The 14,042-nt window shown below is 35.4% G+C and overlaps 1 protein-coding gene across 1 annotated transcript; it reads left to right on the top strand.

Annotated features, from left to right (window-relative positions):
* The first annotated feature begins 8,683 nt into the window (after positions 1-8,683).
* Positions 8,684-9,640, top strand: LOC100026459 (olfactory receptor 5B12-like). The gene has a single exon (XM_001377031.3). It carries the CDS (start codon positions 8,684-8,686, stop codon positions 9,638-9,640), a length of 957 nt encoding a protein of 318 aa, XP_001377068.3.
* Positions 9,641-14,042: the final 4,402 nt, after the last annotated feature.

The following is a 14,042-nucleotide window of genomic DNA, read 5'->3' on the forward strand; positions in this document are numbered from 1 at the left end:
AAATCACCAGTATTAGTGATTCTATTTTAGACCAGCTAGGCAAACAAACCCTTTGTTCTGTTGGTAATGGATATAACTTTATCCCAATGAGACTAGTGATTTAATGTAATATTTCTTTTTTATCAAAATAAGTTCCCTCACCTCTACATTTGTATGGGACACCAAAACTTGAATTTTCAGGGGACACATAATAGCTGCAGCATTAGTGAAACAACTCATCTTTTGTTGAGTGGTAGCAATATATCTTTGGAGGAAGATATTGGTCTTTCTGATATGATTTTTAAAAAAGCCTACTTCATCTCACCAACATTCCGTGGAGGAAGGACAGTATTAAGTATCTCCAGAGACAAAAAAAAAGGAGGAGAGCATTTATAGGTTTCATTAAGCAAAGATTAGCTGGTGTTATTATATTTGAACTTCCAAAAAAGAAAAGGACATATTAACAGAAAACAGACCATTCATGAAACCTGTTGTCTAAATAAGCTTGGATCAGGCAATCTTTGGAACAGGGAAAACACTCCTTTAATCCAGATTATAAGTAGGGCTATCATAAGATTGAACAGAATTCCTTTCCATAATATAATAGGTCAGAGACATTTACAAAGATTGGCAGAGTACCATTGGTCTTCAGTAACATTGTAGGGCACCATTATGAGTGAAGAAGAGGTGTAGGTTTTCCTTAAGATCAATGAATACAGGACTCTTTTTGATCAATCTCAATTGCAGTTGGAATGATCAGGAGAACTTGGAAAGTGTTTTCCCAAGTAGGTTACAATCTACTGGGATGTTGAAAGTTCTTAATATAAACTTAAGCTCCTCTATGGAAATCATGCCATGATAAACCCATAGGTTCAGTATGAACCATTGCTTAGGATAGAGTATTTCCCAAGGTAACAGTGAGCCATTATGGAATCCTTCTTGGGTTCAAATATTCAACAAATTCTGAATCTGTCATTCTTTGCATCTTGTTTTCAAGAGCAACTGTAGGAAATTTATCAAAGATTCTACACAAATATTGCCAAATGATTTCTCCAGGGTTCCCCTCCATTACCAATAAACTTGAACTTTGAAGACAAGTGTCCTTTAAGGTCAAAGGATGCAGGAGTACACATAGATTTGGGGAAATAATTAACTGGGATAATTTATAATTTACAAATAACTATCCACATAATGTTCCTGGGAGTTAATCTCCCAGGAACATTATCATTAGTTTTAAAATAATAATATATGTATATTAGTATTTTAAAACTAACGAAATCAGGCTTCATCCAGGATAAATTACTTGCTTAAAGTTTCACAGTGACTTCTAACTCCATGTCAAAAGTTCTGCCACCGAATTTAGTCGTCATTTCCCTTGGGGACCATGATGAAATCTTTGCACTACCTAGGCTTTCTTTGATGGTCAGTATCACATTTTGTGTTAACCACCACCTTTTGATTATATGCAGGTCTGAGATTATTTTCTTCATTTAAAAAATAAATTAAATAAGACTTGGAGATATTCAATGACTTAGTCAATGTCACACACCTAGGAGGAAGAGAATCAAGCTTTAGTCCGTGGACTTGGGCAAGACCCTTTCTACCTCACTTTGCTAACAACATGCTAAGAATAACAAAATATCCATGAGGAAATCGTCTCTGTGCATATTCTCCTTTTTCCCTCAATGGTTACAGAAGAATTTGATGGCTTGTTTTGTTCATGAGTTGGCATCAGAGTTGCTAGGTTTCTCCAAGGGACCACTAGTTCCTCAGAGATGCAGGTCTCCCACATCTGGATAAAGGCCCTGCCTCAGTCCTAACTATAGCTCTTGACATTGAAACATTCCTCTCCAGTTTTCCATACTGTGTTAACAGCTTGTGGGTCCAATTTAGTCATTTATTCATTCATCTAGCTTCTTTTGTGTTTCATGAGGCTGAGTTGTATGGAAGATAGGAGTGGGCTGTAATGTCATACATGCCACAGCAATGGCAAGGAGTGACCACTGTGCCAGTGGAAACATTTGACATTTTTTCCCCTGTAACCAGGGAGGTGTTTCTATAATGGAATCACATACTGACTCAGCTTAGAATTTCAAGGTCAAACCTTGAATATAAAATTCTTGGCCAACCCTCCTGGCCACCTTTCTCCATATCAAGTCAGGTAGGTTCTAGGATACCCAGTCTAAGACTGAAGTCCTTATGTAGACAGCAACATGGCATAGTGGAAACATTTCTAGACCAGGAGGCAGGAAGAATTGGAAAAATCTCGCTATCCAATCCACCATTTCCACACTGGTAAGTCAGTTGACTTCTTCCATTTCTTTATCTTGATAATATGTATAATGATATTTGTGGCACAAATCTCATAGGCTTTTTTGGGGGGCTCCAATAAAATCATGTCTATAACTTGTTTTCCAACAAACAGATGCTCTAGAAACATCTTATGAGCCTTTTCAAGTTCAGCATCCTTGAGTAACTGAAATAGCCCTTTGAGAAATGGTTTACAGCACAGTCCTAAGGAAGACTTAATTAAATAATGTTGGTGATGAATATATTGGTTGCACAGCACTGTATTATATTTGTGAATGAGGGGTTTGATAACCAAGTTTAAGTGAAACATAATCCTTTCCATTAATGCTAATAACTCACATTTATATAGGACTTAAATATTTGCAAAGGCTTTCCATTACTCTTCTCATTTGAATCTCCTGAGAACTATGTGACATGAATATTATTAATATTATTATTATCCCCTTTTTATAGATAAATAGCTTTAGGATATTTGACTTTAGTCCCTTTCCCATTGCTATATTATTAATAAGAATCTGAGATGGCATTTAAATCCAGGAAGCTCCTTCTATTTCTGAATATTACTATTTCTGGAATGTTTTCCTTACATCAAACCAAAATTTTTTTCTTAAGATCTACCTTTTGGGGGGATGCTGGGTGCCTCAGTGGATTAAGAGTCATGCCCAGAGATGGGAGTAAGGGTTTAAAAAAAGATCTACCTTTTGCCCATGGTCCTTACCTTTGAGTACAAATAGGACAAGTCATATCCTTTCGCCACATAACAATCCATGAGATACTTGAATATAACTTTAATCTAAACTCCTGCCCCAACACCCATATTTTATCTTTTCTAGTCTTAAAATCCATCAGTTTCTTCCACCAATTCTAAAAGTGAGATTTCAATGTATTTCTCCATTTTGAAATTCTTTAGTCAATTAATTTCCTTCTCTAAATGGAGAACATATAACTGAACACATTGCAGTGTGCCAAATACCAAAGACCATATCTGTGAGCCTTGTTATTTTTCTCTGTTCAATATAAGATCAAATTTCTTTTCTTTTTAGCCATGTAGGTCAAAAAGTTGTGGTGGGGATCAAATATTCTAATGTATTTAAAGTGGTCTGTGAAATTTAAATGGGCAGCCTTGGTACCATGGATAAAGCTGTGTGAATAGATTTGGGAAGTCCTAAGTTGAAATTCATATGGTGTGACTCTGGGAAAGTCACTTAATCTTTATCTGATCTAGTTTCCTCAACTTTAAAATGTGTTTGTTTAATAATAGCCCTTATATCTCAGGGTCATCATGAGAATCAAGTAATATCATGTTATTAAAGTGTCTGGTATGGTACTTGTTCCATAATTGATGCTATAGAAATGTTCCTTCACTTCTCTATAGCTTGTAGTTTTCATTATCGTTGGTATCAATTCCCTATTAACTGTCATTATTTCGTTGTAATTGGAAAGATCATTCTACTTTTCATAAGACAGAAGCAAAATCCAAAGTGAGTGGCTCTATTTTCTCTATCATTCTTTGCACTTCTCATCAACCTTGAGAATCAGATCCTATCCTTATTGGTTCATCTTTTGTTTCCTTAAATGAACAGCTAATAAATTTCCCCCATTGTCATCTTTAGCCTCCTATGGTCCCCTCACCTGATCTTGAGCAGTATCACATTGCTGATTATATTACTAGAAGATAAGATCACCTTTTGAATTTGTCTTTTGTCACATGGGTTTTTTTTTTGATACTACAGATTTTTTTTCATATCTAAGTCCGTCTAAATGAGCATTTTTTTTCTTTATTATACTCAAAATTTCATTGTTAAGATCATTCTGCCTTTCTGGTTGCAACTCTTCAAAGAATTAGTTCATAAAATCCCATTTTTTACCTTTGGTAGGTGGGAATTGGCAGTACTCAAATCTAATGTACATGTCTGACAATTGCTAGTTTTTCCTTCTTCATGTATGACAGACTTTAGGATGATTTGATGAGTTTCTACTCACTACTCCAACACTACTATTTATTTTGAACCTACCCAACAATTCCTTATCCCTTGTGAGAATCCAATATAAAATGGAATTTCTGGATATTATTCCTTCACTTTTGAACTTCTAGTAGATAAAAATATCATAATCATTAAGAAATAAAAAAATAATAATAAGATGTGATTTGTGGTAAATGACCTCTTAGGGGGCATCCTGCTTGAGATTCTCTGATTCAGTTTTCTATAATATTTTCAATAAAAAGCTTGTTCTAGATAGCATTTGGCAGCCCTATTTTAGAACTGCTATAAACATTTTTTTCCTAATGTCTCATAATGGGAAAGTTCAATGAAGTACTCTAAGTGTAAGTGACTGATGAATAACTGTGGCAGGACCTTCCAAGCTCTGATGGCTTATACTCTGGGCTGGGGATGACTGGATTTGTGTGTTGCACAAAGGCTATCTTAGCTTGAGAACCAGGCCTAGATACGAGAGATCCTAGGTTCAAATAAGGCCTCAGATACTTCCTAGCTGTGTGACCCTGAGCAAATAAGTCACTTGACCCCCATTGCCTAGCCCTTACCACTCTTCTTCCTTTGAACCAATACACAGTATTAACTGCAAGATGGAAGGTAAGGGTTAAAAAAATAAAAAGAAATTTGGAAAAGAAAGTGAGGGTAGTTCCATGGATAGAGTTAAGATAGAAGAGTATAAACCAAGGAATCTTGAACAACTCTGGGAATTTTCTCCCGCCAACTTTAAAATAACATTTGAAAATGAATTCTGGATTTAAAGAATTCACAAGATGGCATGAACCAACTTTCTTGTAGGAAACAATTTGAAAAATAGCCAAAGATGTTCTGGTCACTAGGCTGCAAAGGGAACACAATCTACAGATTAGCTGCACAGACTTTAGCAAGGCTACTCCAAGTAATACTGGCAGAAGCCAACAGCAAGTCTCCCTCAACACACATATTCTATTCCAAAGTTCAGAAAAGTGGGCCCAAGTAAACTTCAAGACCACTAAACCCTCCCCATGCTTAGAGTGGTGCACGTCCCTTAAAGTTCCAAGCCCCAGATCAAGCCTACAGTGAGGCCCCAAGTCCTAGCAAGCGATAGTAAATGGTGTGCCTGACTGGTACAGGGCCAGATGATGCTCTGAGCCCCTGCCAAAGATCAAACTGAAGCCTCAAGCTCCAGCTCAAGGCTATTCCCTAGATGGTCAAGCCAAAGGGGAGGGCCAGAGGCCTTGTCAAACCTTAAATGAAAACCTAAACCCCAGCACGAGGTAGTGTACGAGTAGAACTTCTGATCTGTGTAAACTGAGAGTGAGACCCAGAGTTGCCACCCAAACAAAAGGCAAGGTCAAAATCCAGAGAGTAAGTCAGTTGGCAGCATACCTGCTCCATACAAGCTCATGGTGAGGTCAAAGCCCCGGCTCAAGCCCAAGTGTTAGGGCGGCCACAAGCTCTGGGACGTGACGATTCTCAATGCACCTGGCCTATGCAATCCCAGACTGAGTCACAAAGTCCCATCCCAAGTTTGAGGCTAGACTCTGAGCTCCAGCACAAGATAGCTCCCAGGGCACTGAGCTTTGGAAAGCATCATTCATGGTAGGGGGTCAATGGATCAGCAATGTTAGGTGACTTACAGAACTCCCAGCCCATAGACTTAAATAGAACTGATCAAATACAAAATGAAGTTCAAAACCTCATGGAAGAAAACCATCCCTAAAAACATTGGAATTAGACAAGTAGAAGCTAATGACTTGAAGAGTTGGAAAGAAACAATGAAGCAAAATCCAGAGAGTGAAACAATAGGAAAAATAGGATGGAAGTAAGCTGATTAGGATGGCAGGATATGCAGCAAAAAATGTAGAGGCAAAAAAGAGGATTACACTGAGAGAAAAGGGAAGAGACAGGAAGAATGGGGTAAATTATCTCACCTAAAGAGATCCAAAAAACTATTACAGTTGAGGGTAAAATGAGGATGGTGACAGGCAATGTTTAAACTTTACTCTCACAGTAATTAGCTCAGAGGCAATAGTAACCATGCTCATTTTAGTGTAGAATCCTACCTTAACTTACAAAGAAGTAGGAGGGGAGCAACAAGAGGGGGTATAATAGAAGGAAGAGAGAGGAAGAGGTTGTGATTAAAAGGAAAGCATTTGTGAGAAGGGACACAGTGAGAGGTAAAAATGAGGACAAGATCAAAAGGGGAAAAAATAAGATGGAGGGGGATACATAGTTAATAATCACAACTACGTATGTGAACAGGATGAAATCACTCCCCAAAAAAGAAGCAGCTAGAATGGACCAAAAACCATAATCTTACCATATAAAACATGTTTGAGGCAGGGAGAAACATACAGAGCTTGGTAAGGGACTAGAGAAGAATGTATTATGCCTCATCTAAGATAAGAAAAAGTAGGACTATCAATCACATTTTCAGATAAAGCTATAGCAAAAATAGATCTAATTAAAAGAGACAAGGAAGGAAATTATTATACCTTGCTAAAATGCACCGTAGATAATAAAGTGATATAAATACTAAAACACATATGCACTAAATAGGATAATATCCACATTTTTTAAGGAGGAGTTAAATTATCTTTAAGAGGAAATAAATGGTGAAACTACATTAGTGGAAGACCTTAACGTCTTCATCTCAGATCTAAATAAATTGAACCAAAAAATAAACAAAAAGAAGTGAGGCAAGTGCAAATTTAAAAATTAATAACAATACTCCAAGTATTATAGTTAATAAGATTTATTTATATTTAACTTGAAGTAAAATGAAAATAAAAGCCTTGAGAAATAGAGCTTACTAGCCTCCCACATGGAAAAGAGTAAGGGAGGCACTATTCACAGTTTAAAAACCATAATGTAAAGGACACACATAAACAGAAAGAGGAAAATGATTCTTGGAATGAGGGAAGAATTCTGGGAGATGAAGTCCAAAGGATAAAAGTGAAATTTTAGAAAAATTAGAACTAATACATCTTCAGAGAAAATTTAATGGTACTGACTAAGAAATAGAATGATGAATTAATGAAATAGATTAGATATGTAATATATAGGGTAAATGATCTAATGTTTGATTAAGTCAAAGGCCCCAAAGCTTTTGAGATAAGACCATGCTATTTGACAAGAATTGCTGGGAAAATTGGAAAATAATATAGCAGAAACTAAGTATAGATCAATATATCATTCCATATACCAATATAAGTTCAAAATGGGAATATGATGTAGTTATAAAGTGTGATATCATAAGTAAAATGGGGGAAACATAGAATGGTTTACCTGTCACATTTATGAATAAGGGAAGAATGTATGGCTAAAGAGGAGGTAGAGAATAATATAAAATATTAAAGGAATAATTTTGATTTTATTATATTAAAATACTTTTGTAGAAAAAAACAACATAAGATTAGAAGGTAAGAACAAATTGGGGGAAATTTATAGCAAATTATTATAATAAATGTCTAATTTCTCACAATTATATTGAATTCAATAAAATTTATAAGAATACAAGGTATTCCCCAATTGACAAGTGGTGAATAGGCAGTTTTCAGAAGAAGAAATCAAAGTTATCAATAATTATATGAAAAAAATGTTCTAAAATTCACTTGATTAGGAAATGCAAATTGAAACAACTCTGAGGTACCACCTCACATCTATCAGCAATGGCTGAAGAAATTGTATTATATGTTAGTGGGGTAAAACTATTGTATTTTAAAAAATGATGATAAGGATAATTTCAAAAGAGCAAGCAAGAAAGACCTATATGAACTTATTCAGGGCAAAATCAGCAGGACAAGGAAAATACTGTACGCAGTAATAGTAACTTGGTGAGATGATCAAGTGTGAAAGACTTTCTGTACTCACAATATAAAGATCTGGGCCAGTTCTGAGGGATATGTGATATAAATGCTATCCACCTCCCAAAAAAGAACTGCTGAGTTTGGATAAATATCAAAGCATACTATTTTTCACATTCATTTATTATTTTATAGGGGGGTTGGGTTTGATATGAGTTTTCTCATATAACAGTGACATATAGGAGTCTGTTTTCCATGATAGCACATTCATAAACCAGATTAAATTGCTTACCATCTCTGAGAGAGGGGAGGGGAACAAGATGATTTGAATCTTTTAATTTCAAAAAAAGTCCATTAAAATTATTATCAAATTTGGAATTTGGTAAATAAGATATCTTTGAATAAATAGGTAAAGAGTAATACATAAAGTATTCTCTATAAGAAACTTTATTATTTAATTTGGGGGAACTCGAGTAATTGCTCTCAGTCACTTAATTCTTTATTTCTACCTTTCTATGACTGTTTTAAGTCTTGGAAACAATTTATCATGAAAAATTGATTTTTCTGATGCTTATTCCTTTTTTTGTTTCAGGAGAATGACATCACTCTCAAATGACATTTATGGAGAACACATCTGAAGTGAATGAGTTCATCCTTATAGGATTAACAGATGACCCATGGCTTCAAATTCCTCTTTTCATAATGGTCACCCTCATATATCTCATCACCCTGGTAGGGAACTTGGGAATAGTAACTCTGATATCCTGGGATTCCTGCCTCCATACCCCAATGTACTTTTTCCTCAGGAACCTATCTCTGGTGGATTTTGGTCTTTCCTCAACTGTTATTCCCAAGGTAATGACTGGACTCCTCACGGGTGATAAGGTCATCTCCTATAATGGATGTGCTACCCAGTTGTTTTTCTTTGTGGCCTTTGCTAATATCGAAAGTTTACTTTTAGGCTTCATGGCCTATGATCGCCATGCAGCTGTGTGTAGACCCCTACATTATACCACTATCATGACTTCAAGAATGTGTACATATATAGCCAGTGGGGCTCATATCTGGGCTTTTCTGACCTCCACCATCTTCATAGAAAACGTTTTTAGTCTTTCATTCTGCAGGTCCAATGTTATCCATCACTATTTTTGTGATATTCCCCCTCTCTTAGTTCTCTCTTGCTCTGAAATTCACATCACTGAGTCAATGATCTTCATTTTTGGGTCATTAAATGCATCCTTCCCATTTCTTGTCATCTTTTTCTCTTACTTGTTCATCTTCATCACTGTCCTGAAGATTCGTTCTGCTGATGGGCGCCAGAAAGCTTTCTCCACCTGTGCTTCCCATCTCACAGCAGTGTTCCTATTTTATGGGACATCCATCTTTATGTACTTTTTTCCCAGCTCAAGCCATTCAATGGACTCAGACAAAATGGTGTCAGTATTCTACACCATGATTATCCCTATGTTGAATCCTCTCATCTATAGTCTGAGAAACAAAGAAGTTAAGAATGCTTTCAAAAAAGCTGTGAAGGGACAACGCCTTCAATTAGACCATACTTTTAATTAGAGAATAAATACATTTGTACCTTCTTCCCTCTGTGATCCAGCAGTCAAAAGGACTATTTTTCTTATTTACACAGAAGGGTAATCCATATTTTCCCCTGGAGTAACATCATGTAGCAGCAAAATTAAAAGACTTGGAATTAAAGAGTCACAGCCAAGATGTTAGCATAGTAAGACTAGGAATTAAGGGATCCTGTAGTATAAGTTCTGTGTCAGATATTTCTTGTTGTGTAACCTTAGCTCCATACTGTGTAGCCTACGGAAACTAGGCAGGACAGGGGATAGAGCAGTGGATCTGGAGTGAGCAACATCTGACTTTACAGACACTTATTAGTTTTGTGACTCAGAACAAGTCACTTAATCCTGTTTGCCTATGTTTCTTCATCTGAAAAATGAGTTAGAGAAGAAAATACCAACCATTTCAGTATCTTAGCCAAGGAAACTTCCCATGGGGTTGTGAAGTGTTGAACAGAACTGAAAAATGACTGAAGAACAACCCTATCCATGTCACTAAAGTCTGTCTCGATTTCCTTTCGTATAAAAGGCTTTAATAGTTTGACATAATATTGGTTTGTGGATAGAAGGGGATCTGCGTATACACACCCACACATACACATACCTAGACACCCCTACACACACACACACACACACACACACACACACACACACACACACACACACACATATATATATATATAATCGTAATATAGAAATCCTAGCTATTATCCCTTTAAAGAAGAAAGAGCAGCTACTTAACTTTGAAAGGTGTAGTACTTGCAGAGAAAAGCCACTAAGTTGCTTGGAAAGGGCAACATTGGTGGTAACAGCTTTGCTTATTCAACACCCCCTCAACCAGAGGTCTGCTGCTAAATACTTAAGACCCAGCTCTTCAGGAAAATAATTGTACACAACATAGTCTGCTGATTTCTATACTCACTCAAAATCGAATCATCACTTTGTGAGCTGGTTAAAGCTAGATCCAGCACACACCTACAGTAAGGCTACATTTAGGAAGGAATATAAATTATTAGGTGGTCCTTTAAGGGCTGGAAAGTCAAGGAGAGAGGCCTTTCACTGTAATGTCAGTGTAGCATCCCAAAGCCAATCTCAATAGAAATTCAATCTAACAAATGGGTTCTTAACTGTTTTACATGTTTCTGTTTTTTTAATAAAGATTCTTATGAATTTCTCTTTATAATATTTTTTTTGTTTTTCTGTGGGATCAAATAAAGGCTTTCCAATATGTGGTAACAAATTATTTTCTAGGAGCTGGAGATCCATATAGCTCACATTGGTAGAAACAAAATAACATGCTCTGCTATTAGCATGTAAACAGATTTTTAAGAGATATTTTATTTTCCCAATTACAGATGATAACAACTTTCAACATTAAATTTCTGAGATTATGAGGTGGTAACCAATTTGATCTGTATTATGCAGGTTTTATCATGCAAAATGTACGGCCATATTGGTCCTTGTTATAAAAAGAACACTGATATAAAACCAAAACTCCAAAATAGAAATATAAACTTATGTGGTAAATTTATTTTTTAGGACAACTCTATTTAGAGAGATGAAGTTGAAATTCTATATCACACTTTTCATTTTATCTACTAATTTTTGACTGAAAATTATATCTATGCACTAGAATCAATATTTGTGGATCAACTCTATTCTTATGGGCTTTGGTGGTAAAATTTGCAAGAGTTTAACCTCCCTAATTTCTTTGGGCTAAAGTAGAACCACCAAGACCCAAATTTATGATGGTCTCCTCACCACATTGAGATATGAGTCAACTTCATTATTGGATGTTGGCTCACCTCCAGATATTTCAGGGGATGTGAGTCGACAAAGTTATAAGATATTTGCTAACCTTTCACACAGCAACACCTCTACTGGGTCTCTAACCTTAAGAGATCAAATATAGGGGGGAAAGGAATTACTTACACCAAAATATTGCCAGCAATCTTAGCAGGGAGAAGCATGAGAACAGTGGTTGCAAAATATCAGAAAATTATTATTAGAAAGTGGGACATCAATCCTAGCTAGGAGATTGAGAACCTATTTCTCTTACCAACACAAATCACTAAACAATTGCCACTGAATGACAGGTAAACCTAAGGTTCTTGAGAATAATGGAAAAGCTGTGACTATCTACCCTGGTTTCAGTGCATTCCCTGAAGCCATAATTCAGGGGGAGTAGCTCTTCTGGAGATGTAAACCAATAACTATTTATCCAAATTCTATACTCCAACCCTTCTCTGTAAGTGCTACTGTAAACCTAGGGAGGAAAATTTTCTTGTCCCCAAAGATACTGACCACATTCAAAGGATTGACCATTAGACATTGATATTTTTTCAATGAAATGAAAAAAGCTTCTTAATATAAATGGAAATGGCATTAAGTAATATATACCACCATCTACTCCATCAAAGCAGCCTAGTCCTTTATGTAACACTTGCATTGGAAAAGTCCAGTATTTGTCTTTTCCTTGATTCAATCTGAACCTTTGGGAATAGGAGATGTTTTCTTTTCAGTATGCATCCCCAGGATTTGTCACAGTTCTCTGCACATTGTAGGCACCTAATGAATTTTTTTTATCATTCACTTATTCATTAAGAATTTTTATTGTTGGAGTACAAAACAGTAGTTAGTCACATGATTCTCTTCAATAAACACAATAGGCTTCATTAAACAGGAAAATCACATAGTCATTATTGCCAGGAAAGAATCTGAAAGTTTTGAAGAATGTACGTTTTGTAGACATCACTATTATCCTATTTATGATATATTTGGGGTAGGGCGGAATATTCATTCACTTTTTAAAATTTATTTTTCTTTTCCCCCAAAGTTTACAAAACAAAAAATTAATGAATATTCCTTCAACTTCTAATTGGTTACCATCAGGAAGAGAGCTGCTATAAATATGTTGGAATATATGGTTTCTTTTCCTCTTTCCTTGATATTCTTGCGAAACAGTTCCAGAAATACCATGGCTGGTTCTAAGTGTATAAACAGTTTGTGAACCTTTGGGTATAATTTCAAATTGCTTTCTAAATGGTTAGCTAACTTCACAGTTCCACCAACAGGATAATCATGACCTCATTATTTCACAATCTCATGAATATTTATAATTTTGCTCTTTTTTCCCGTTAGCTGATTTGGGTGTGTGATACTAATTCACAACTGTTTTAGTCTATATTTCTCTAATAATAAGTGATTTAGAGCATTTTTTCATATATTTATATGTAGCTTTGGTTTCTTCATACAAAACTGTGTACTCATATCTTTTGCCCATTTATCAGTTGGAAGATGATTCTTATTCTTTTAAATTTGAGAAAATTATATATTTTAGACATGAGACTTCTATCCAAGAGACTGCTTTAAGTTCTGCCCCATCCCAACCCCCCAATTTGTGCTTTGCTTGTCTTGGAAACATTTGTTTTATCTGGATCTCAATAAGATCCATTTTACATTTCACAATGCTCCCTATCTCTTCTTTACTCAAATTCCTCTTCTATCCATAAATCTGATAGATTATATATTCTCTGTTATAATTTGATTTTTAATTTCTTTTTTATGTCTGGATCATGTATCCCTTTTGATATTATTTTAGTTAACTGTATAGATATTTGTCTATACTTCATTTCTACCAAACTAGTTTCCAGTTATCCCAGCAAATTTTACCAAATAATGACTTCTTATCCTAATAATCTAAATCCACTCTTTTGTCAAGTTCAATGTTACTAAAATCTTTTATTACTGCTTGTTATCTGTCTGTTCTATTCCACCAATCTACCCTTGCATTCATTAGCCAGTTTTGATAATGACTGCTATATAAAATGATGAACAAATTTTGATCAGTCTTAGAGAAACAAAGAGACAAAGCTCCAAGACAATAATAGGTTTGTTCAAAGACCAATGTTGCTCAACAAAGGTGAGTCCTTAGACTTCCTTACTCCTAAAGGCAATTGAATGAAGATTTCTCTTTTCTTATATACCCTAAAGTTACATAAAATTGATATATATTTTCATGATGATGGGTAGGGAGAAAACTTTTTTTCTGAATAGCTGAGAGATATAATGGGTGGGGATTACCTTTTCTGACTTTTCACAATATGTTTTTGAAATGGGTGGTATATACATTTTGTTATAATGAGTGGGTACTAGCTTCTTATTGAATCCTAATTTGTTAGAATGGTCCTTAAGCTGATGTTATGTCATGACCTCCTACAGATATTTATTATATGGTTGGTAGACCTTCCATTAGAGGATGCTGGTCTTCCCATTACTGAGTCACTTGATATACAGGCCATCTGCCTGAATAGGACAACACTATTGCAAAATGCTAGTTTGCTAACTCATAAGAAGTTATAGAAATGACAGTTAATATGATGTTATATAGA

This window comes from Monodelphis domestica, chromosome 6, assembly GCF_027887165.1.
Source record: "Monodelphis domestica isolate mMonDom1 chromosome 6, mMonDom1.pri, whole genome shotgun sequence".
NCBI classification, from domain to species: Eukaryota; Metazoa; Chordata; class Mammalia; order Didelphimorphia; family Didelphidae; genus Monodelphis; species Monodelphis domestica.

Coding starts and splice junctions, on each gene's coding strand:
- LOC100026459 (XM_001377031.3), top strand. CDS start 8,684: ATGACATTTATGGAGAACACATCTGAAGTGAATGAGTTCATCCTTATA.